This window comes from Peromyscus maniculatus, chromosome 11 (assembly GCF_049852395.1).
Source record: "Peromyscus maniculatus bairdii isolate BWxNUB_F1_BW_parent chromosome 11, HU_Pman_BW_mat_3.1, whole genome shotgun sequence".
NCBI lineage: Eukaryota > Metazoa > Chordata > Mammalia > Rodentia > Cricetidae > Peromyscus > Peromyscus maniculatus.
Window position 1 is genome coordinate 81570958 of NC_134862.1, and position 25759 is coordinate 81596716.

Sequence of the window (25759 nt, forward strand, 5' to 3'; positions counted from 1 at the left end):
TTTCTCTCTTTTCATAAAGAAATGAAACTTTATTATCTTCAAGTACATATGTAGTACCTCAAGCTAAAAAGTCTTACAGAAGGTCACCAGTAGGGATCGTGTAGATGTTCCTTTAACAAATGTATCAGCACTGATGATAACTAGCCTATGCACTTGCTGACTCTAAAGGGAGAGAGATTTCTAAAGTGCCTGAAAAGCCTACTTTGAGACAGACTAAATATACCACTCCTAGCAGTATTGTTTATGCTCTTAATTTACTGACCAAATGACTTCTTTATTGATTGTGCAAAGGTAAACTTTTGTTCAAAGTCAATGATCTCAAATTAATCCAGCCCAAATAAGTATGGTGTCCTATTTAGACTTCCAACCCAAGGCCACGACTTTAGAATTTCAAGGTGCTTATGATAAAGCAAAACTCTACTGCGATGAGACAGGAGCCCTTGGGAGGCCCTTGGGCCGGGCCTAATGCTTGTCTTGTCCTTCATGTTTCCACCCTAGGCCTTCCAATTTTCCTGCTGTCTCTCTCACTTGCTTGGCTCCTTCATCTAGGTCCAGGTATGCAATGCTCTCTAGGCCAGGCTTAGAGTGAGTGCGCAGCTGTCCTCACAGCAAAAATGTCAGGTCAGAAGGGAGTAAGGGAAGACGGACGACTCTGTTCCACAGGAACCTGAAGCCAGCTTCCTGTCTCAAGGGAAGTGGGCACCTGCCTGGGAGCAGTGGCTCTGCCATCTGGGAGGTCAAAAGCAGATTCTCTTAAGATTTTTCTCTTGTGTCTAAAGTTCCTGACAGTGTCATGACCTAACCTGATTATTCCTGCCAATGGCCAGGACATCCTTTTCCAGGACCAGCTAGGCAATACTGGAAATGATGTGGGTTCAGCAGGATGGGCTTGAAGGGGAAGGGAGTGGGAGAGCAGGGACGGACTGGCAGCTGACGGGGGTCTCAGAGCAGCATGATGCCTGGGAAATTATTCTGAAGAGGTGGGTGTTCCCAAGAGCATGTGGTTGAGATAGCTGGACCTTCTGTGACCCCTGAGCCTTGTGGACAGAGAGGACCACTACCCAAGGGTCAGTGGGGCACTTGGTGGCACACTGCCTCCTGGTCTTGCCCCTGCAGCTAGTCTGATGAGATGGGAATTTGCTCTGCTTGTGAGCCAGTCTATAAAGCCCACCCACCTACCTGGAGACTCAAGGTGACAAACTGGTGGTCACTGCCTACCTTCCTCCCTTTGCTGTCTCCTCCTTCGGCCGGCATGTCCCAATCTCTCCTTGCCAAATGAGCTCTCCTCTCTAGCTAGGTTCCTGACTGGCCTTGGCTGGGAGACAGCCCTAACCTCCCCAACCAGCTTCCCTTTCTGGCCTCAGGCGCTCACACAGACGGAGAATTTTGTGTTTTCAAGGTCTGAGGGGGAGCAGCGGGCGGGGGCGGGGGGGGGGGGGGGACACACGGACGGATGGGACACTCAAGTAGGAAGCTAAGGAAGCCGAAAGCCGAGAGTGGGAAGAGGAATGAAACCAGAGACAGAGACACATGGTGGTCGGTTGGAGAGGATTTCCTTCTGGATTAGACAGGGTTAACCTTTGGGTGTTGATCTGTTTGAATAATACAGGTGAGAGATGGGCTGGATGTGGGGGGGGCAACACTCAGTGCTTCGGGAAAAGTAGAGAACATGGCAGAGTGGGACGAGAGGGATCTGAGGAGGGGACCCCCAAAATACACTGTCTGAGGGTTCACAGTTGGACCTGTGGAGCAGTCACCTCAAGTTTATTCGCCCACGCCTGCCAACTCAGTTCACTCAGTCGCCTCCTTCTGTCTCCCCCAAACCTCCCCCTAAACGACCACCCCAGTTTCCCCCAGCCCTTCCCTCCAGCACCCCAGCAACACCTCCAGAGCACCCCATCTTTCCCATTCTTCCTTTTTCCAGTGAGCTCAGTAGTAGGTCTCCTTCTCCACCCAGCCTGTCGGAGAGATGGTGGGATAAAGGTTGTGACAGGCAGGAGCGCAAACGGGGGAGAAAGATCAACCCGCCCCAGACTTCAATAGCTGAGGTCAGAGGGCAGGAGAAGCCCAGGGGACAGGGCGGAGAGAAGGTGGGTGTGCTGTGTGTTTTTAAAGGGGGTGGAGGGGGCAAGCCTGTCTTCAGAGGAGACCTGCATTTCGTTCAGTAGATGCTGAAAATGCAAATGCCTCCTGGGCTCCCCAGGGGACAAGCGTCTAAGGACACAGCTGTTCCACTGGTGCTACAAGAAATGCAATGGAGGCCTGACAGCCCTTTACATTTGTTTTAGAAGCCAGGGTTCGGATTTTATGTGAAAACCCCTAAGTTTTAGATGCTGGGCCCGTTAGAAAACCAAACGTCTTAAATATTGGGCCACTCAACCCGAACCCGGCTCATGGACCGTGTGTGGCTTGTAGGTCGTCCATTTCAACCCAGCAAATGATCAAACATGTTTCTAGGGAAAATAAACAAACCCTCAGTTGATGCCTGGGAGTCAGAAGCCCTGGGCCCTGGTGCCAGTTTCTATTCCTTGCCTTATGATCCTAAACAAATAAATCACCTCCGTGCATCTTTTTTTTTTTTACCAGCAAAATGTGTAGATGATTCAATGACTTTGAAGGGCTGTTCTAATGGAATGGTCAGTGATCCTAGAGCAGTGGTTCTCAACCTATGGGTTGTGACCCCTTTGGGGGGGGGAGTTGAACAAACATTTCACAGGGGTCGAATATCAGCTATCTTGCATATCAGATATTTACATTACGATTCATAACAGTAGCAAAATTACAGTTATGAAGTAGCAATGAACATAATTTTATGGTTGTAGGTCACCCCAACCTGAGGGTCACAACATTAGGAAGGTTGAGAAGCACTGTTCTAGAGAAAGGTGGAGGCCTTGAAGAACCATGTTATGCAAGATGGGATACAGGATCTGAAAGGAAGAGGCCAGGGTGGGTCTGCTCAGGGCTTCTGGGACCTCAGGGTCTGAGCTGTGTGCAGAGTGGGAGTGCTTACCCCCAGGGTACCGCCTTAGGATGAGCTTTCGGACTTCATCATAGATGAAGATGAGGAGACTGTAGGGAAAGGCACAGAACCACCAAGTGACCCTGAAAAACAGCGGGAGGACGCGTCAGGGGCCGCAGAGGTTGGCACAGTGTCACAGAAGTGGAATAGAAGTGGAATTAGAACTTGGGTCCCATAAGGACCACTCCCTCAGCCACCTGAAGAGACACTCACTTGAGCGGGTACATTCGGAGGGCCACCCCCATACCCGGACAGTAGGACAAAAAGGCAGCCAAGGCCGTCTCTTCTAGGAGCCCAAAAATCAGGATCTTGTTCCTAGAAAGGCAAAGAAAAGAAGACAGGTAGCATTGGGGGAGGGTCTCAGGAGGGGGAGCTGTGGGGCCACCCCTGGGGGCAGAAGGAAAGGAAATGTGAGGGATGGGTTTTTCATCCCCATCCTTTTCAAATCTCTTCTCATGCTTCATGTAACCAAAGGAAATTTTTTTTCTTCTTTTGCTTATTCTGCTCTCCTCTGGTTACTGTCTACCATACATATATTCACTTATTAAATAATTATTTCCTATGTAACTCAGTGCTAGAGATACAATAGTCAACAGGGGCCTGCCCCCAGACAGCTTAAAATTGTTATTGCTCTGGGCCCATGGCCTGGGAAAATATCATCTTCCCAACAAGAGGTCTTAAAAAGCTCCTCTGGGCGGAGCCCATGGATGCCTTCTATTTCTTAGCATCTCCTACAGACCCTGGTGGTTGCTCATCACAGACACTGAACGAAGTCTCGATGCTTGCAAAATACTGATCCCAGCCAGCATTTGCTCCTGCGTCACCACACAGGAAGTACTTAACATATATTCATTGCATCAGAATTTAAAAAACATGACAGAGCAAAATTCTGCAGGCAGTTTCTGGAATCAGACCTGTCAAGTCTATGACTAGCTCAGCCACTTTCTGAGTGAGCTACTGCAGTGTGGGGTGGAGAGATCAACCTGGAAGGCCCTGACCAGCTGAATGACCTTATCATCTCACCTTGGGGGACTGCTGGTCCACACAGGGTACAGTCATACCCACCTGGAAGAGCTGCTGTGAGATTAGACACTTCATTCACTGCCTGGCATGTGGTACCACATTGTAGGAAAGGCCTGAATGCGCCCCCCACCCCCCACCCCGAGCAGAACCACAGGACAAATGCCAAGTGCTGGTGTGGAGTACAGGAGACCTGTCCCTGGGTTTAGAACTGGGCAAAGGACATGGCTAGGTGACACTCAAATAGGGAATGGGCTGGGCAGTGGTGGAGCTCGCCTTTAATCCCAGCACTTAAGAGGCAGAGGCAGGCGGATCTCTGAGTTCAAGGCCAGCCTGGTCTACAGAGTGAGTTCCAGGAAAGGCGCAAAGCTACACAGTGAAACCCTGTCTTAAAAAAAAAAAAAGGTAGGGAATGGAAGAGGAAGGAAGGAGGGATGAGAGGAAAATAAGGAAGATGGACGTGAAGATAGGAAGTCATGACAGTTACTTTAGGAGCAATGTTAGAACTCAATAAAAAAGAGTCTTGCCGTTCTGACCTAATTTTTGGGTGTGTGTGCTTCAAACCTGGCTATGGATAAGTAGCTAGGTTATTACAACCAGATACCTCCTTAGCAAACCCAAGCCCTGGGAGCTGGGGTGATCTGGTCTTGGAGACCTGGCCTGTATGGGTTGGTGACCATGTCTAGAAGACTCTGTCTGGGTAGTAGGTATGGGTAGTGGTAGGCGCTCACTTCATGCCCTGCTGGAAGACCGAGTTGCGGCGGGTCTTGCAGATGATGAGGTCAGCCCACTGCACAACCACGATGCTGGCAAAGAAGGCCGTGTGGCACGTGAACTCCACCACCTTCCGCTGCTCATAGGTCTGGGGAGGAGGCAGGCCGAAAGAGGTAACGTGTGAGCGGAAAGATACATAGCACCAGCAAACAGCATGCTTCCAGTGTGAGCGGAAGGATACATAGCACCAGCAAACAGCGTGCTTCCGGCGGTTGCCTAACTTGGCGCTTAACCCATCTTCTGCCCGTAGCTTGCTCCTGGCCAGTTCCTGCCAGGCCTTCAGCTCTACCCCTTCTCACTTGCAGCACACTTACACAGCCCCACTCACCCACTCTTGTCCATAGCTGTCCTCCAGGTCATTGGTAGTCCGATCATCCCAGTCAAGGCGGATTCCCAGCAGCCGCGACGGCAGAAAACCGTTCTCTGCCAGTATCACGAAGTAGGTGAAGAAGCCACCCAGAGCCTGGATCATGCCTGTGGTGGTTATTAAACAGAACGTGGGACACGAGTGGAGAATGGCAGGAAAGGGCCACCCCTCGAGACAGAGAGGGACGTCTCTGGCTCTCAGGGAACTGGACTCTTTCCCGAAATTTCACTCATCCCTCTCGGGCACTAGAAGAAGCCTTTGGGAACACCCTCCCAGGTCCCTGGCTGGGCGCACCAATCTGTCCGTAAGCCATGCTGATAAGCCTCTCGTTCACCAGCTTGTCAGTCTGGGGGTTTCGCGGCTGTCGCTTCATGATGTCGCTCTCAGCTGCTTCATAGGCTAATGAGATGGCGGGAACCTGTGTACAGAGCACATGGGGAGGAGAAGGTATCTGAAGAGATCCGGAAAACAAGAGCAGCAACTGCTCAGTGAAGAATCAACAGAATTCAGTGCATTGGTATTTAAGATCCTATTATTGGGGTATTGGGGTTGGAGAGATGGCTCAGAGGTTAAGAGCACTGGCTGCTCTTCCAGAGGTCCTGAGTTCAATTCCCAGCAACCACATGGTGGCTCATAACCATCTATAATGAGATCTGGTGCCCTCTTCTGGGATGAAGGCATATGCAGGCAGAACACTGCATACATAATAATCTTAAAAAAAAAAAAAAAGATCCTATTATCACTAGGAGTACAGTATACTAGAGTACAGCTTAGGGGTGGGGTGCTTGCCTAGCACGAGAGAGTCCTGGGTTCAATCCCCAGTATTACAGGTTGTAGGGAGAAATTTCCCATTTTCCTCCAGGCCCGTGCTTATCTGCTGTCTATTGGTCAGGGTCTGGTCAGATGTCCTGGTGCAACCCCTTTAATCTGCCGCTCACCCCGCCCCTCTTCCGAGTGATTGTCTGGTCTGATTGTTCTCCACCCTCTGGCCTCACCATATCTGTGCCCAGGTCGATGCAGAGGATGGTCACAGTGCCCAGGGGCAGTGGGATGTTGGCAATGATGAACAGCAGGAAGGGGGTGATCTCGGGGATGTTGCTAGTCAGGGTGTACGCGATGGACTTCTTCAAGTTGTCAAAGATCAGGCGGCCTGTGGAGAAGTTCTGAGAGCATCAGGGAGATTTAGAGGCACTCTCCCCCCACTACCCCCTGAGGTGTGGCTGGCTGCTCATTTTTCTAAGAGGTTTAAAGCTAAAGCAGTGTGGAATCTTAGCGTGAAAATCAGAGGAAGCAAAGGTCTGGCTTCAGACATCCTGGATGTCACGCAGCCCACACAGCTTCCTCACCCTCCTCAACGCCTGTCACGATGGAGGCAAAGTTGTCGTCGAGAAGGATCATGTCAGCTGCCTGCTTAGAGACATCAGAGCCAGAGATGCCCATGGCGATGCCGATGTCGGCCTTCTTCAGCGCGGGGGAGTCGTTCACTCCATCACCAGTCACGGCCACAATGGCTCCCTGCGGGGAAGACACCAAAGGTGCTTGAGGACAAAGTCTGTCTGGCCCCTGACTTAGCCCTGTTTCTGACGCTGGCTGCCTTGCTCACCTGCCTCTGACAGCCCTCCACAATGATGAGCTTCTGCTGAGGGGAGGTCCGGGCGAATACAATCTCCGTGTGGTCCCTGAGGATTTCATCCAGCTGCTCTGACGTCATGTCCTTCAGGTCCGACCCGTGAACTACACATGCTTTGGCTTCTCTGGAGGGTATGGGCAGAGACCGCTGGCTGTGCACACTCATGCCAGCCCTTCTGCCCCTCCCTGCCCCCATGTGCCTCAGGTCCTCTGTGGGGTGGGACTCTGCTCTTGCTCTCATGCCCTCTTCTGTGACACTGAGTTCCGATATTTCTCTCAGAAAAGGCAATGATACATCCTCCCCATGCAGTACCACACACACGTTAAGTGCTGTTTGCTAGGCATATCCCATCCCTATAGCAACCCTGCCGTGTGGACAGCATCTTAATTTCATAACTGAGAAAAATGGAAATTCATGACTGCAAGATGTTTCCAAGGTTACACAGCTCATCAGCGGTACAAGCTGGATACGGTGGAAATGGCCATTAGGCTGGCAGAGTAAGGATTTTAGTCTGAGGGTTCCAGAGATGCTGTCCAGACACCCCCAAGGGACCCTGAGGACCTCTGTGGGAAAGGATGTGCCGGGCAGGAACAGAGGCTTTGTAAAGGCCTTACCTGGGATTGACTTGACTCACAGGAATGTTCAGCCGGGCTGCAATGTCCTCCACTGTCTCGTTACCCTCTGATATAATGCCCACACCTTTGGCAATGGCCTTGGCTGTGATAGGGTGGTCCCCAGTCACCATGATCACCTGATAGGAAGAAGACAGAAAAAGAAAGCAATGTTGAGTTCCACTCCCACCCCCATTCCTTTCCCCAAATCATATAAAGTTAGACTGAGGTTGGTGAATTCCAGCCAGAAGAGTGGAGGTGTGTGTGTGTGTGTGTGTGTGTGTGTGTGTGTGTGTGTGTGTGGTGATAAGGGTAAAAAACAGTGACAAACTGTGTTGGGTTCAGGGTTAAGAGGATCAGAGAGAGCCTATTTGAACAGCCGAAAACATCCACAGCAGGTTGACAGGTTAATGAGGGTCCCTTGACAGAGGAGAGTAGTCTCTTTCTCCCCCACCTCTGTTCTTCTTTCTCCATCTGTCTCTGTCTCTGTGTGTGTGTGTGTGTGTGTGTGTGTGTGTGTGTGTGTGTGTGTGTATGTGTCCTCCACCCTCTCTGGGACAAGATCTTGAAGTATGTAGTAGACCAAGCTGACCTCAAACTCACAGGATTCTCTTGCCTGTGCCTGTCAGGTGCTGGGATTATGGGCATACATTACCATGCCCGGATTGTCTGGGAAATTCTTTTTAGGAGTTTGCGTATGTAGGAAATGAGGCAGAGAGAGCTGGATGGGTACTTCCTTTAACAACTCCTCCTCCTCTCCATCCTCCTTTTATTATTTTATGTGTATGGGTGTTTTGTCTGTCTTTATGTCTGTGTACCACATATGTGTCTGGCGCCCTTGGAGACCAGAAGGGCACATCTAATACCCTAAATGGTTGTGGGCTGCCATGTGACTCCTCTGAAGGAACAGCCAGTGAGTGCTCTTAACTGCTGGGCCACCTCTCCAAACTTGAACAGCTCCCTTTGAATACAGTAAGGAGATCAAAGTTTTGTGAACACTCACGATTTCTTCAAGGTCACGGGGACCCTGAACAAAGGTTTGATTTTCCCAGTCTCTCAAATGATCACTGCCGCAGTGCAGTTGGATAGAGTCGGGCTTAGATGGAGTCAATGTCTAGCTGGGGTCATGTTCATTGACTTCCAACAGCCCTGCGTGGTATGGGGAGAAGGCACTTCTTGCCTTCGCCGGGATAATTAATGTTCTTTACTGCTGCAGAATAGATGGAGTGGGATCGGAAGGGAGTAGGCCTGGGAAGGGGCTATTATCAGCATACAGTGATCAAAGCTGGCTGAGGGCAGATTTGCATATGTGGGCTTGTAGAAGAAGTCCCATAGATCTGAGGCAACTACCCCTTCAGGTCCCCCTGCCTTCTCTCCCACCCCATTATTAACCTGAAACTACCCCCAAAGTGCCGCCTAGAAAAACAAGTGTCTCTGCAGGCCTTGCTGTCCTTGACGCTCTAAGGTACTGAAACCCTTCACTCCCTTGGCGTCTGCACCCCCTTATTTCTGCCCCGGTTGAACCCCGACCCTGCTGCTGCATGTTCTTTCAAGCCTCCTGGGGGGGGGGGAGGGGCAGAACGGAGCCTAGCAGAGTGGAGTGCGTGCTGGCTTTGGACAGGAACCTAAGCTTAAACACTGGCCTTCACCAGTTGTCAGACCTTAGACAAGGCAACTTTCTATCTCGGCACAGTGGAGGGGGTGCTCCACATCATTCCAGGCTGGCATTATGGAGACACTCAATAAATGTTAGCCATGTCCTCCTCCCCACTCCCACGGGCTTCTCTTTCTCCACTTCCCCAGAAATGTTGGGGAGCTTAGTGTTTCATTTTTCACCCTTTCCTTGACTCCTGTCTGCTTCCTGAACAGTACAGTAAAATATTCTGGTAAGCCTTCAGTTTGTACTCATGTGCTAACGAGACTTAAACCTCCAGTCCTGACCGTTTTTCATGAACTCTAAACTATATTCCAACTGTCCCTAGATGTGCACCCTCTCTCTCTGTCTCTCTGTCTCTGTCTCTGTCTCTGTCTCTGTCTCTGTGTTTCTTACACATGCTCTAGACTTAAGGTCCATGCTGCCCTCTGTCTGTACTCCCCTCACGCCCCAGCTCCTCTCCCTCTCTTAGATACCATCTGTTCTGTTTACTCTGTCTTGTTCTCCAACCGTATCTTCCCACCCGGAGCCCAGCCAGCTCACCAAGTTCTCAAAAGGCTTCTTAAATGCAACTATGTGTCTTCGTTCCCTTTGTCTCTGCCTGGTTCAGATCCCCGTCCCTTGCTTGGACTATTGTGCACCTTTCAATCTGTCTCCCTGTTCCCGACTTCGGCTTTTCCCCAAGTCTAGTCCCTCCTCCGTTAGGTACCCTGAAAGCCCTATCTGTGACATCTGTGGCCTTCTGTGGCGCACAAGATAAGGCTCAAGTCTGGCATTTAAAGGAAATCCTTCCAACTGGCCTTGACCCAAGGTCTCAGCCCCAATTCCCAGTGCTCTCTCATGGTCTCTCCCCTGTTGACCTGTATACCTCCACCTCCTGATAGTGTAGGCATGTACGGCACACACTGTTCCCTGATCATGCCATGCCTCCCCTTCCCTTATAGCCTACTGAATCCTCTTCAGCCTTCAAGGCCCAGGTCAAATATCATCCCTTCGGTTAAACCCTGACTCGTTCTCAGAGGCAGAATTAACAGCTCCCAGTTAATTTTCCATAGAGTCCTTACCCAGGCTCTGTGCTATTTCTCATCATGCCGAGAGGCACCTGACTGGGCAGAGAGAAGGAGCATGGCTTCCAGACAGGCCAACTGTGCTTCGTATTCCCAGTTCACCTCTTACCAACAGTTCTATTTTGGGGAGACTGTTTACCTACTCTGGGTTTCTATGTGTTTGTGTATTACCGAGGGGGTAATAAGGCCTGTTTTCCATTCTGAGTGCTTATTACAGTCAAAACTGACACACATACACAGCACCCAGTCTTCGGGTGTGGTGGTTAAGAAACAGACTGCCTTGTTTCAAGTTCCGACTTCACAACTTACTAGCATATGATCTTGGGCTTGCTATTTTGTGCCTCAGTTTATCTCTCCGTAACAGGGGAGATACTTGTACTTACCCAGAAGGCTGCCATGCTTAATGCTTAGAGTAGTATCTGATGCATGTAAAACATCAAAATAACTTATCATTAGAGCATCTGGCCAATAGGTACTCAACGACCTCAACTCTTATGACTATTCCATGATGTGTTTAGATGCATTTGCCCCACCCCCACCCCCAAGAGATCTTGAGATGTGGAGGCCAGGCCCAGTTTCTATTCATCTTTGTATCCCCAGTGGACTACAAAGACTTGGCTCTCAGGGAGCAGGTTGAGTTGCACTGTTCAAAAAATAGAAGAGCGAGGGAGAGCACCAGACGTGGTGACCAGAGAAAGAGGATGTCAGGGACCTGTCCTGGAAATAGGGAACTGAGTTCCTGGATGGTTGGTTGGTTTATTAAATAACTTGGCACCTCACACAGTGCCCGATGCACAATTGGTAAGCAATAAATATTTGCTGGATGAAGAACAAGCCAAACAAATGAGAGAGAGAGTATTCAGTGGGAACTGGCTGTGATTGGACAAGATCTCGGTGGGCAGTCGTGGGCGAGTGAAGAGAATATGGAGTGATAAGGTGAACCCACTGGGGCAGACGAGACCTGTCTATCCCCATTCCAAATGGGCAGACTGAGCAGTTGGGCAGTCAGATAACCAAGCATCCATGATGGGAGTGCCAGCTGGTGCTTAGAATGAAGAGAGAGAGTGCCCATGCAGGTGGAGCACTGAGCTGGGCAAGAAGATAGGCGTGAGCAAAAGGAAGCAGCAAGAGCTCTGGTCAAGCGTACACCTCTCCCTACAGACGGACAGCTTCTCTGTGTTGGTGGGAAGGAGGCCACCGGGAGCCTGTGTCTCCTTGGGACAGCAGCTGCTGCCACAGCCCATTGACCTCTGGCAGGTGGTCAGGCGTCCAAGGACAGAGGTGGGGTGGGGGTGGGAAGGAGGCCAGTACCTTGATGCCTGCGCTTCGGCACTTGCCCACAGCATCTGGCACAGCTGCCCTGGGCGGATCAATCATGGACATGAGCCCCACAAAACAGAGCTTCTCTGTGGGGAAGTTCAGCTCATCCGTGTCAAATTTGAAGCCCCGAGGAAACTTTCCAGAAGGCAGGTTGAGCTGACAGAAGCCTGAGGAGGAGCCGGAGGGAGGCGTGAGAACCGCGGAGTGGCTGCCTGCTTGCCTCCAGGGCCCCTCGGGCTAGAGGCACTACCAAGGCCCAGGAAAACCCCTTTCTCAGCCCAGCTTCCGTTTCTGCCCCCTCACCGAGTACACGCTCCCCGAGTCCTCCCAGCTCCATGTAGGCGTTTTGGAAGGCATCTTGCATCTCCTTGTCCAGAGGGATCTCCTTGCCCTGCACTAGGATGGTAGAGCATCGGTCCAGGATGCGCTCCGGGGCTCCTTTCATCACCAGCACATGGCTCTGGGGGCTGTCTTCTCTCTCGTGGATGGACAGCTGGAGAGGAGACAGGCCGTCACAGAGGGAGACAGACTATCTTGGTGACTCAGCGTGGGGGTCCGATAGGGAGCAGCTTCCGAGAAGGAACCCTTCCTTAATAACATAATCTAACCCATCAGAGAGTGTCAACAAAGGAGAAACTGTGCGTGGAGGGTGTTTGCTTATAGTCCCAAGTCTTAAAATCTGAGAGTCACTTCCACAGAACAGTGATTCACTCAGCAAATAGTTACTAAAATCAGTTAGTGACAGGCATCGTGCTATGGGTTGGATGGCTTTCACTAGCACCCCCTACCCCCATTCCCGGATGACCCACGGACTTCACCTCCGTGGTGCATGCAGAGTAGAGGTGAGACTACTCTTGGCATTAACAGGCACCTAAATACTGAGGGATCCAGTAAGGAAATTATGGAAGTGAGCTTTAGTTATATGGATGGCAGTGTTGGAGGACCATTGCCAGTCGGTGCGGAAGAAGAGAGGTTGCATGTAGTCAGGCTTGCCAGTCAGAGGATGGTGACGAGCCCACGTGCAGCTAGGACGTTTATCCCGGGAGTGAGGCCGGAGAGGAGCACACAGTCCTCAGACATCCCCGTCCCTTCTTTCTGCTGAGTCTCCGCTGGCTCCCTTTCTTCTATTGAGTCTCTGTTCACTCACTCTCCCCATCTTTGACCCCTTTTCTCTCTCTCAGTCCCAGCAGCCCAGCCAGACCTGGTATTTGTTGGTAGAGTTGAAGGGAATTTCTGCCACCTTCGGGTTCCTGTCCCTCATCTTCCTCACTGAGCCACAGGACAACTCGATGCACTTGAGCAGAGCTGACTCAGAGGCATCGCCAGCTGTGTCCCGCTGCCAGAAGAAAATGGAATTCAGTGTCTCACGGTGGGGGAGGGAAGGGAGTGGAGGATGGGAGGGACGGGGCATCAGCTGAGGTCACCAAAGGCAGCTGCAGGATGTGAAAGGGAAAGCTGGGCATCAGCAAGGGGACCTTGAAGACGACATTGCACTCACTGGCTGACCCCCTTACCTTAGACACAGAGATGTTCTCCTGACCAGCCTTGAATACAGCACGATTGCAGAGACCGGCAATCCGAGACAGGGCTGTCCACGTCGGGGACCGTTTGTCAAAAGTGGCCCCTGGAAGAAACAAGGGAGAAGCATGGCTCCCCGTTAGAGCGTTTGCACACCCTAGTCTCCCTCTTCTGCCGGGGCCCTCAGCCCTAGCCACTTCCCGTCACCCTTTCTGGAGCACCCAATCACCAGACTGATCCTCGGTGGTGTCAGCCTCGTGGATCTGGTTGTCAAACCACATGTGGGCCACGGTCATGCGGTTCTGGGTGAGGGTGCCTGTCTTGTCCGAGCAGATGGTGGAGGTGGAGCCCAGCGTCTCCACCGCCTCCAGGTTCTTCACCAGGCAGTTCTTCCGAGCCATGCGCTTGGCTGTCAGCGTCAGGCACACCTGAAGCCACCAAAGGGGGAAGGAGTGGACTGAGATCAGATTGGGTGGGACCTAGCAGTACACAGCAACAGTTCAACTTTTAGGTACGTTGAACGGGTCCCTCGGTGTACTTGTGTGGTAAATGCCCAGCAGAGAGTTGAACACATCCGACTCCAGAGCTGGCACAAAGATGTGAGAGCCACCCACACAGAGGGGACAACAGAAACTGTGGGAGAAAATGGATCCCCTCGAGGGCAACCAAGAGGAAAGCAGAGCCTGGGGCTTGACAGCCACTGAGTTTCTGTGAGGACACGGGACAAGAGAGCAAGGGTGGTGACACACCACAGTGGCTGGTGAAGGACACAGTGCCAGAGGGTGGACAGAAGTATCCATTTCAGAGCAGAGTTAAGGATGGGAGCTAAGAAATGTCATTTGGTTTGCTAGTTAGTCACCGGTGACCTTTGAAAGAGACTTTATAGCAAGCGAGACAGGATGAAGCCCAGACTGCACCGGGAGACAAGCCCACAGATGGTGAGAAATGGCCACGACAAGCCCCCAAAGAGAAATCGAATGCTCAGATGCAGCTCAATCCAAGATTTCTCAACTGAAAACTCCAAGGCACGCATTAAACAATTTCTGTGTACGGAGCCTGCGATGTGGCCGCAGGGACTCGGAGGGAAGAACATTGCTGAAAAGCAATAAGCGTCTGTGTTTGTATCAAACATGGAGAAAGACAAGGGCAGTGGCACTGGGGGCAGGCAGTTCAGCCGGGTCCACTCACAGTGACAGTGGCCAGCAGTCCTTCAGGCACATTGGCTACGATGATGCCGATGAGAAAGATGACCGCCTCCAGCCAGCTGTAGCCCAGGATAAGGGACAGCACAAAGAAAGAGACCCCCAGGAACACTGCCACTCCTGTGATCAGCTGGATGAAGTGCTCGATCTCCATGGCTATGGGTGTCTGCCCGACCTCTAGGCCAGAAGCGAGAGTGGCTATGCGGCCCATCACTGTCCGGTCACCTGTGGCAATCACGATGCCCCTGGCAGTGCCTACAACAGAGGAAAGGAACGGAGAATAAGTGCCCTGGGCTTGCTGATGGCTGAAATCTCACCATATTTGCTAAGGAAATAAAACCATCACAGAGTAAATAAGCCGAAGACTCTAACCCCGGAGGCTATTTTTAGTAAGCTGGGCTTACCCTCCTTGCATAGATCACCAATCTCAGATTTAATACAGTCACAAATTATTTTCTTTTATATTTGGGCCTGAGAAGATATCTTGCAAGTAATACTAAAGTTCAAACAGAAGAGATTCGATAAATGAAATATAAATTGCCTGCAACGTTTCAGCAAATCAATCTTCTACTAGACATCTTTCAAAAGCATATTATAAACAGAAGTAAAGTACTTATTGATTTTTTTTTTTTTTTGGTGGGGACTTAAGATTTTCTTGGTCCAGCAAGATAGTTCAGTGTGCAAGGGCACTCACTACCCACTAATCCTGACGACCTGAGCTGGGTCTCTGGAATCCACATGGCAGAAGGAGAGAACCAAGTCCTGCAAGTCTTCCACATGTGTGCTGTGACATGAGTGTGCTCACTTACACACACACACACACACACACACACACACACACACACACACTAATAATTACGAAAGATTTTTTTTAATTAAAAAAGATCTCAATGTTAGGTATGAATCTCTCTATACAGGAAGTTGGGTAGTCATTCATCATGTGTGATATTACGGGGGTCTTTGGGAAAGGAAATGTGGTACGGTGGGAAGAGGATGCATGTTGAAGTCAGCCATCTAGGGGTGAATGCCGGTTTGCACTCTCACCTAGGACTCAGAGGTGGAGTGGGATAACAGTGTGAAGCATTTTGTCTAGTGCCCGTCACACAGCAGCCATGCAACAACTGTGACTTTCATTCATTCCCTCCCTCTCTTCTGAGCTAGTTGCTGAGTAAGCTGTAAGAACACCTTATCTGACCTTTCAAATACATTCAGTTATGGGAAATGTATGATAAATCAGACTCTCAGTACATTAAAAATTTAGGAAATTTAATGTGTAGTGATTTTTTTTTTTAATTCTAATTCCAATTCTCTGAAGGAGGGAACCAAGCCCAAAGAACCAATATATGGAGGAGAAAGAGTATCCGGGAAGGAAAGGCATGGATTTGGGATGCGAGAAGGCATTTTTTTTGTCACCGTCTGAGAGGTCTGTGGTCTAGGAAGCCTCTCCTGCCATCTCCTGCCTCCAGATTCCTTCCCAGAGTCAGTCCTGACTGAGCTCCCTGCCTGGAGGGTTATAGTGGTGCTTAGACCCCATTCTTATGTGAAAACAGCTCCCAGATCTCCCCTTAGCCACCAGTGTTCATCACTAGAACCCAGAGCCGAGATGGAAAAGCCAGGGCAGGCTGCACAGTATGAGAATTTCCTTCTCCTCGTGGCCTGAAGGAGCACCTGATTTTCACCAGAAAGTTTTCCTGACCCAGATTGAGTCTCTCTGGTTTCTAATAAAGAGAGAAGGAAGGAAGCAAATGGTCCAGAACCACAGACCTAGAAGACATCACCTGACTCCCCACACTTCTAAGAGACAAGGCTGTGTGCGTGAGGGGGCGGGGTTGCATCTTGACCCACCATCTGAAAGTTTTGTGGAAGGCTTTCAGTCTGGGGATGGGCAGAACAGAGAACCTCTTGGGGGAGAGGTGACTTCCAATAGAGTCAGTATGCCCTTGGCCCACGCCCTGCTCTCCAGAGATGACTGTTTCTGCAACGTTCAGGGCTCTGTTCCCTCAATGCCCTTTATATGCAGAACCTTTGCCAAATAAGTACAGCTTTGGGAGTCCGACCCTTCCCTACACTGTGCTGGGATGAGGAGCGTCCTTGGGAGGCGAACGTCTCACCTTCCACACAGTTGGTAGAGAAGAAACAGATATTGCGGGTTTCCAATGGGTTCTCATGGGTGAACTCAGGAGAACGGGTCTGGGGCTCCGACTCCCCTGTTAGGGATGAGTTATCCACCTGAGGAGAAAGGAGTGTAGTCATCCAACTGGCAGCAGCGGTGGCGGCGGCACTGTGTGCACACAGCGGTCTCCTGAGCCAGATCCAACCACCCTCAATCTTCAGGACAAGAGGAACAAAATTACGCTTGCCCTCATCACATACTTATGGCATTACTCAGCTATCGCTCCTGCTTTGGTTTGGATGACTGACTCTTCCTGACTTTTATGTGTCTTTGGGCTGTTTATTTAACCCACAAGACCTTCATTTGTTCACCTGTGAAGCGGGGGAATGTAAACAAGACCATGGTATTGCACAACTCCAGAAGCACCACCACCAAGGCAGTCTATGAAAATGCTGCCTCCTGGGGCTGATCGGGCCGCAGCACACAGCAGCCTTCATAATTACATCATCTTTTTTCCAGACGCCTCTCTATGTAGCCAGGCTGCGCTGACTTTGAACTCTCCATCCTCCTGCTTCTATCCTCCGCTTGCAGAGTGCTAAGTTACAGGTGTGAAGACCCAGCTCTTCAGTCTTTATTTCCTTAAAATTTTATTTATTTATTATTTGGGGGCTCTCTGTAGCCCAGGCTGGTCTGGAATATTTCAGAGTGAAAGTGGATAGTAGGTAAGGCTTCTGTCAATAAATGATATTCCATACACAATGGCTATAAAGCGGTTAGATCAAAGAAATCCCGGGGCATAGAGCATTCCTAACACAGATACACAGAGGCAGCATGTAGCCATCATATCCTAGAAGGAGGTTTAGTTGGGAGGTACAGGGGAGACCTTGACATTTGTGGTTGGGTTTCTTTTGAACTTCCAAGAGGGCCTCTCTTGACTCTGTACAGACTCAGCCGGCTAGGTGCTCTTGGTGACCCCCTCACCTTGCAGCCATGGGAAGAGATGATCCGGAGGTCAGCAGGGACACGGTCCCCACCCTTCACTTCTACCAGGTCTCCCACCACCACCTCCTCCGCGTTGATCTGCATCTTCTCTCCCTCTCGGATGACCAGAGCTTGCTGTGGAGAGGCCAGGAGTACCTCATGAAATGAAGTCTGTTCCCACCTTTGCTTACAATTTGTTCTCCCTCCAAAGGAGGAGAAGAAACCCCCACACCTTCAACAACAAGACTTGGCTCTGGTGTGGAGAGCCGAAAAGGGTGGTGTTTTCTGCCCATCTTTCTTTCACCTCAGACCGCAAGATGGTAAGAGGTGAGCCATCTCGGAAATCTTATGCCCCAGGTTAGATGGAGCCAGTCCCTACCATCTACCTGAGGCACCATGTTCTTGAAGGAGTCCATGATCTTGGAGCTCTTGGCTTCCTGGTAGTAGGAGAAGCAGCCAGTGACGATGACCACAGCTGCTAGCACGATACCTAGGTATAACTGGTAAGGAGAAAGAGTTTGAAGGACCCGCCATTTCTCACCTTGAGGGTGGCTGTCATTGGGAAGAGCACTCAGAGTCATCCTATGTGGGATCCCCAGCCTCCATCTGAGCCCAGGCAAGAGGATGACAGTGAGTCTTTCACTTCAGCCCCCCACCCAGTCTTCTAACCCACACTCCTAGCATGAAAGGAGCAAGGAAATGAGTTCCCATGGCATACAGACCAGCCCCTTTTGGTGGAATGAGCACGGAGGATCTCTCATTCATCACTGACGGCATGTGTTGGAGGGTGCTCCACAGGCATGTACAGAAGCCTCACCCCTCTTCAGCCTGAGGGACTATGATCTTGTCTCCCCCCCCCCACATCACCTTCTTTGGGGTTGAGAGTTGGAGGGCAGAACCATGGGCTGGCTGGTCCAAGGGTTGGGGGCATGGCTCACATTATCATTGGATGGTTCGTCCTCCATGGCGGCCAGGATACCATAGGCTAGGAAGCAGAGGAGGGCCCCGATCCACAGAAGAATAGAGAAGCCCCCAAAAAGCTGACGACAGAACTTGACCCACTCAGGAGTTGTGGGGGGTGGCGTGAGGGCGTTGGGTCCATCCCGAGCCAGGATGTCCTGAGCTCGCTGGTTAGTGAGGCCCTGGGGAATGAGAAAAGATGTAGGAGTGGGTGTACAGAACAAACCTGACCCTCACCACATCTCTCAGCATCTTGGAGAATAATGCCCAGTTGGATTAAAAAAAAAAAAACAACTCCTTTGGTTGGGAGGGGTGGGAACATCAGGAGGGACCACACAGAGATACTGATGTCTATAAATGGGACTTGTGCCTTGAAGGGTAGAAAGGACTCTCCCTAAGGCTCCACCTTCCATTATTCTTGGGTTGAAACATGTTTTTGTTGGGACCGTATGCATAAGCACACCGGAAAGATTCCTTGTCTGACCACCCTCGTCTCTTCCTGCAGGTCCTTCCTTCCTCCAGGGCTCCAGGGAAAGCCCCACAGCTTTGACCCTTAGTGCCATGTGATTTTGGCAACCACCTATCACTTCCCAAAGAAAACCTAGCCAAACTTGCTATTCTTTAGGCCCCAGACGAGATCAAAGGCCTCTTTCTGGATCCGGTTAGCACCCCCGCGCCCCCCCCCCCATGCTTGATTCTAGAGTGGTGCTTACTATACTGCACTGGAATTCTGTTTGGATGGTTTTTGCTTTTAATTTTTTTGCTACTGACTTTGAGCAGGAACCACTTGTGACTGACCATCATGTCATTTATTCACCTACTTTACACATGAATGGTGAGCTCCGACTGCATGCCCAGCACTGGGAAGGATTGAGAGACTGGCAAGATCAACAAAGCCCTGCCCACAATCTAAAGAGGAAACCTACACAATAATAAATACACGAGGATGCTGGAGAGTAGAAAATGAAGTAGCGTCAACGAATGGGAGCATAGCAATTTAGGAGCAGAGACAGAAGGCAGTGGGCCAGGGGTAGTGTCACAATCAATTTTTTATCCTTTTTTTTTTTTCTTTTAAGGTAAGTTATTCTTACAGCTTGGAAGTGACTTTATAGCCCCAGCTGGCCTTGAACTTGTGGCTGGCTTTGCAGTGTTTTCACTTGTCTGAGCCAGGATTTCAATATTTTGTCTAGGATGGTCTTGAACTGTTGGGTCCAAGTCTTTTTTCTACTAAGTACCTAGGACTACAGTTGACTGCCAAAGCGCTTGGAAGATTTGTTTTTTTTAAACTAAGGATTGAATTTAGGGCACCACACAAGCTGCACAGCACTCTCTGTCATTGAACTACATGCATAGCCTTTTTTAAATTTGATTTTGTGACAGGGACTCTAAGTTGTCCACGCTAGCCTTGAACTTGCAATCTTCCCGGCCTCAGCCTCCTAAGTAGCCGGGGTTACAGGTGTCTGCCAGTGCACGTAGCTTTGAGGAACAATTTAAAACATTTTTAAATGATGGGCTTGGCAATCTGACTGTGGCCTGTGTTTATTTATATAACTAACCTAGTTCATCCAAGGACAGGTCATGGTCATCCTGGGGAAGAGGGAAAGGAGGCTGAGCACACTTCGGGGCACAGGATTAAGTGAGGAGCATGGGCCGGGGTCCAAATTCAGCAAGTAATTCTCCCTTTCTGATTCTCCTTGCTTTAATAAACAGGCTGACAATGCCTGACAGAGCTAGGGTGAGGATTAAAGAAATGTCCACACTGCATCTTATTACAGAGGCACGGATGTAGCAGGAGCCAGCAAGTACTATCATAACAGGGATGAGTCACCTTGCTGGTCCATGTCCATCATCTCTGAGAGCAGTTGCTTGAGGCAGAGCAGAGTCTCGCCAGGATCTGAGCCCTGGGTTCTAAGGAATTCTAGCTCCCCGATACTCGGGGAAAGAGAGGGAAGCAGGGGTCCAAAGTCTATTTCTGACTGTGCCATCAACTAATCCCATGGCGTTAGGTAAGTCTCTCATCTCTGGGCTGTCTCCCTCACCTGCAAAGAGCATTGGAGATGAGGCTCTCCCACCTGAAGCTGCCTGCCTCTCTCCCCTCATGGCTCCACTCACCTTGGACAGATCCACTTGGTATTTTCGGCCCAGCTCATCCAAGGATAGCTTGTGGTCATCCTGGGGAAGGGGAAATAGAGACACTTTGGGAAAGGAGGCTGAGCACACATTGGGGGCACAGGATTAAGCGAGGAGCATGGGCCTGTATGCAAAGCTTTTTTTTTTTTTTTTTGGATGCCCATGGTTACTGGTGCGTGACTGTCAGAGCAGAGCTGCTCGTCCATGGCCTTGCTGAAAGCACCGTGGTCCTTACCATGGCAACCTCCTTCTTCAGCTCATCGAGCTCCTTCTCTTTCTGTTTCTTCTTGCCACCCCCATTCTCCGCGGTGGTGGCGGCAGGCGAGTACTCACGCCCTGCCTGCAAAGGGAAGGGAGGGCACAGAGTATCAGGGAGACTGGCCGGAGCCTGTTCCCATCAGCCATGGAGAATGTCCCAGCATTGGAAGCAGGGTGCTGGGAGAGAATGGGAGCAGGAGGTGGGAGAGCCCAGGCAGAGCTGTGAGGAGCCCCCCCACAGTTGAACTTGTATCTGTTTACTATGTGATATGGGATTCTGCCAGATAATAAAAAAGAAAACACATACACATTTTGAAAAATACCATCCTATGTTATTTGAGGGAATTCTGGGAGTGGACAGGGATTGTGCTGATGGGTAGGGTATCCTGTAGGAATGTCGTTGCCTAGTTTAGAGAGGAATGCTGGGTAGAGTAAGAGTCCTGGGAAGCAGAGAGAAGGTGGTGGGCATGGAATGGGCAGGGATGAGGGACTGGGAGAAACTAATGGTGTCAGGTTCTATAATGTCTATAAAAGGGGAGCCCAGGGTATGCTGGGAGCCCTCGCCAGCCTGCTGGACAGGCCTACCTGGGACTGGACAGAGGCAACTCACAGAGCTTGAAATCCCAAGAGCACAACTGGGTTCCCTTTGCCAAGACATGTATATGAGAGTAAACAGAGAACTGAAGTCATGTAAGTCAGGTCAGTCTTTGGCTTCTGTCCAGGGCAGCTGGGTGTTTTTAATAGTGATCTGTGAGTTCCCCATTTGCTCTTCTCTTCAGGGCTACTGCAGGCTTTCGGGGTCTCATAGGAGCTTCTTGAGGGAGATGGCAGGCAGCCTTGGAGGAATGGGCTAGGTGGGGGCTGGGAAAGGCCTGGGGGCTATGGATACTGTGAAGAACACTGTCATCTCCCTCCATGGCTTTCCATCTCCCTCAGGATACAGGGCTTAGCTGAGTTTCTGCTCGGTCCCTCTGGCTTTTCTATGGACCCTGAAGGCTACCTTGAGCTTTTAGAAGTGGATTTTTCCACGCCATGGTTATGACTGGTGTTTTCCGTAAAGAATGGGCACCTGGTAGAAGCAATAATCTGTGTGGGTTTTTTGTTTGTTTTGTTTTTCAAGATTATGCATTTGGGGGGTGGGGTTCATTTTTAATAGTTTTTTTTTTTTTAAAGCAACTTTTGAGTTGACTGCAAAGGTTGGTGGAAAGCAGAGGAAGTGCTCACGAATCTTCTGTCCCTACACATGGACCGCCTCCCTCCTCATCAGCATCCCGCACTGTTGGAGGGGTACACTGTTTCATCACTACAGCCTCCCTCCTCATCAGCATCCCACATTGTTGAAGGGGTACACTGTTTCATCACTACAGCCTCCCTCCTCATCAGCATCCCACACTGTTGGAGGGGTACACTGTTTCATTATAACAGCCTCCCTCCTCATCAGCATCCCACATTGTTGGAGGGGTACACTGTTTCATCACTACAGCCTCCCTCCTCATCAGCATCCCACATTGTTGGAGGGGTACACTGTTTCATCACTACAGCCTCCCTCCTCATCAGCATCCAGCACTGTTGGAGGGGTACACTGTTTCATCACTACAGCCTCCCTCCCCATCAGCATCCCGCACTGTTGGAGGGGTACACTGTTTCATCACCACCTTCCAGCTGACACACTGGCCGTGTATGTTCTATGGACTTAGGCAGATGTTTATCAGTGGGAACCTCCTGTTTCTCTAGCATGTCCTCAGTGCTCCAGGATTAACGTATTTTTACCCATCAGCGTTAGAGCGATCCTGGGGAACAGGACAGCTGCTGTGATCATAAGAAATCGTAAACTTAGCACCCTGGGTAATAGAATTCTGCCCAGTGACATCAGGAGCAAAGAAGGGAATGGACATGCAATGCAATCTGATGGGCACTTGTTTCAGGATTCAGTGACCTAGAAGGAGGTGTGCCCTTGGAGGCTGTGTTGCTCAGACATGGTCCGTTTCGAAAAGGTGATCAAAACATCATGCTCTCTTCGCTATCTGAAATACCTATGAATCCAGGCTGGTCTAGATCTTCTGGAGGCCAAGCATCCTGGGGAGACTGAAGTGGCCATCGGAAGGGTAGAGAAGGACTCAGAAATACTTCTGCCTCTCACTTTCCCAGGTGATATAAGAGGCTTCATTTAATTGGGAGAACTGAAATGCTTTGGCCTCTTTGGTGAGGCAGGGCTGAGTAAAGGATGGGAAACCACAAAGGGACTGAATGCATGAAAGCAATCTGGACCGCTGTCAGCGTGATCCTTGGGGGCTTCTGGGATAGGAGCCTCCAGGAGAGGCTTGTGCTAGGGCCTGAGGAGCAGAGCCCAGAGAAATCTCTGCACATTTGGTGTAAAATAAAAGACATGAAAAATGAGAATCAAATGGCCCCTTCTGAAGCCGGAGGTGGTGGGGTGCACATCTGGATTCCCACAATTCAGGAGGTGGAGGCAGGAGGATTAGAAGTTTGAGTCCAGCCTGGGCGACATAGTGAAATCCTATCTCAAATAGACAAATGCATGTTTCTGGGGCGGGGGGGAGGATGTGCTGGCTCTTGTATGTTGTTATGTTGAATTTGGGATGAGCTAAACAGCTCCATGTGGTGCCTTCTTTTCCCAGCTCCCACAAGTGTGAAGCTTGGGACACACTGCCCTTCCCCCTCCTCCTGTCCTGGCAAGGATCTGAGGCTCCACAGCCAGGAGCCTGTGGAGATTTGGGGCCAGTGGCTGCCCAGGGAAGAAAGAAAGAGGAAGCGGGGACCCCCCTTCCCCCCTCTGCTCTTTCCTCCCTCCCCTAGCACGAGTCCCTCTCTTTGGGTCTTGAATGCTGAAGGAGAACAGAGAGTTCTTTTTGAGAAAGCCAGAGTCTGGGACAGAGTGGGGGTAGCTGGAAATCAGCCAACGCTCCCCCCACCCCCACCTCAGCCTCTGGAGGAGGCTTGGCTTCCTCCCACCAGTGTGATTTCTTCCCTCAACTCCCACGCTTGCCCTTCACAGTAGCATAGTGATGGGCTGGAGTGGAGGTGAAGCCGACCACAGAGTTGAGTGTGGAGAATGGGAGCTTGTCCCCCCCCCCCCACCCGCAGGCTTTTCCTGAGAGGTAGGACTCTGAGCACCCAACCTTAAGATCCCAGACTTAACCCAGCTTTTCAAACCAAACAAACCAGACCACTAATAGCATCACTCACAGCCACTAGGTTAGGGGTACCACAGGTTATGAACCCAGCAAGGGTGCTGGATGCCAGGGTTGGGGGCGGGGCAGGGGGCAGTTTAGAATGGAGAATTCAAGGTCAAATTGCATTTCAAGTAGAAAGAACTCCGTGAGCTAGGTCCACCTTGCTCTAAGGTGGAGAGGGGTTGGGGGCATCCTCTCTTTTCTCTTAGATGTTAGGGTTGGCCCTGGCCTCTCAGAATTTCTGCACCTCAGCTGGATCTTCCCTTTCTACGGGGAACAGGAGATACCAAGATATTGCTGAAGGTCCCAGGGCAATGTGTCTTCCCATGACTATGATCACTGCCTCAGGGAAACCCATGGACCATAGACAGCAACTAAGGGTGGGCTCAGAGCACTCACCCCCACCCACCATCTGTGCCCGAATGCCCAAAGGCTGTTCATTTGCCAATTCACCTGCAGAAACCTGGTACAGGTTCACTCATGAATGCCTGCAGCACTACCAGCTTCCTGAGGACACACAGGGGTGTGAGGTTGTGGACACATATACTCGTGTTCACACACACAGACATAGGCAGACAGACAGACAGACAGACAGACACACACACGTATACGTGCACGCATGGGACTCTTCTATTTTCAGTTCCCACTCTAACTCTGGAACCCTGGTGTCCAGGCTCAGAGTTTGTCCAGCTGTTCAGCTTAGTGCAATAACATGTCCTTGCCTGACTCCTCCTTGGGCCCAGAAATTGGCCCCCAGCACCCCGTGGCACGGTCTCCCTCGCATTTTGCAATGGTCTGTCAAGCCCTTTCCCACCGTACCCTCTTCTGCCAGCATTCCACAGCAGGAAAGCAGCCAAGCCCAGGATGTAAAGGGATTGGGTCACTCTGCTTCATATGGGAATTTCATTTCCAAGAATTGGAAGCCTCGTCCTTTGCTCGCCCAGACATAGCTGTTGATCTTTTTCATTGGCAAATCCGCTGCTGCAGGACGCCATGGGCAGGGGCCGTTCTCACCAGCCTTTGGAAAGGACCCTAAAGCCTATGGCTGGGGGCCGAGGACAGTGTTGCTGGGACATCCTCCGGAGGGGTGCTGGGGTGAGGGCTGGGGAGAGAGTCCTGCTCTCCCTCCCAGCTGACTCTGGCACGCAGGCAGGGCTCTTGGCGCGGGGTGTAGCAAACTGCTTGGTGGCTCTGGGAGTGGGATGTTCCACAGCTGCTTTGCAACCCCAGGCTGGCCCCCTATCCTCTCCGGCTAGGACCTCAGAGGAGCAGGTATTTTCAGGGGGTGACAAGGGTGGGAGAGAACTAACAATGCCCGACACCTCTTCAGCTGGGAAGCCAGGAACTGTGGTGAGAGAGGGAAGATTTGGGCAGAGGAGATGAGGGGATAGAGTGCAGGGAGACCTAGGCGGGCACTTGGGTGGCTTCTGGGCTAGCTGTGGAGAGGAGGAGGCCAGGGCGGCTGCAGGACAGGACAGCGCTTGGGCTAGCACTGTGGAGTCCACAGGCATGTGCAGCTGGGAGACCAGTTCCAAGTTCAAACCATCCCACTCAGCAGTCCGCGTCTCTCACCCTCCCTCCGCATCCCATTCCCGCTCCACCCTTTCTCCGTTGTCTTCCTCACCCTCCAGAGAGTGGCCCCTGATCTTTGGGGATACTCACCCCACGACCCATCTTGGGGCAGAGTGGCTGAGGGGACCTAGGCTGAAAAGGTCACCAGGAGGATCTCAAGACCACACGGCCTGTCTGGGGCAGCTGGAGACCCTGGCAGACAGACAGAGCCGGCCAGAGCAACAGGGTAGCTTTAAATAGGTCCCTCTCCCCCTCACCCCCGCCTTCCCCTTCTCGGGGAAAGAAACGTTTGTTGAAACTGGATCCCTGAGGACTCCTCCCCTCCTGCCTCTTTAGCGACTGGCCCCAGCTGATGGTCCTGTTTTGTCC

General features: G+C 51.0%; 1 protein-coding gene across 1 annotated transcript; it reads right to left on the bottom strand.

The window, feature by feature from the left end:
• Positions 1 to 25759, bottom strand: Atp1a2 (ATPase Na+/K+ transporting subunit alpha 2). Its single transcript, XM_006990580.4, has 23 exons — positions 25481 to 25759; positions 20602 to 20706; positions 20349 to 20408; positions 18215 to 18418; positions 17663 to 17776; positions 17277 to 17411; positions 16294 to 16411; positions 14169 to 14437; positions 13210 to 13408; positions 12977 to 13086; positions 12664 to 12798; positions 11766 to 11955; positions 11454 to 11629; positions 7425 to 7561; positions 6784 to 6934; positions 6527 to 6695; positions 6176 to 6330; positions 5475 to 5598; positions 5142 to 5287; positions 4771 to 4901; positions 3233 to 3334; positions 3011 to 3102; positions 1 to 1958 (listed from the first exon to the last, which is right to left on the bottom strand). The coding sequence occupies exons 1-23, from the start codon at positions 25490 to 25492 to the stop codon at positions 1930 to 1932; spliced, it is 3063 nt and encodes a 1020-aa protein (XP_006990642.1). The 5' UTR covers positions 25493 to 25759; the 3' UTR covers positions 1 to 1929.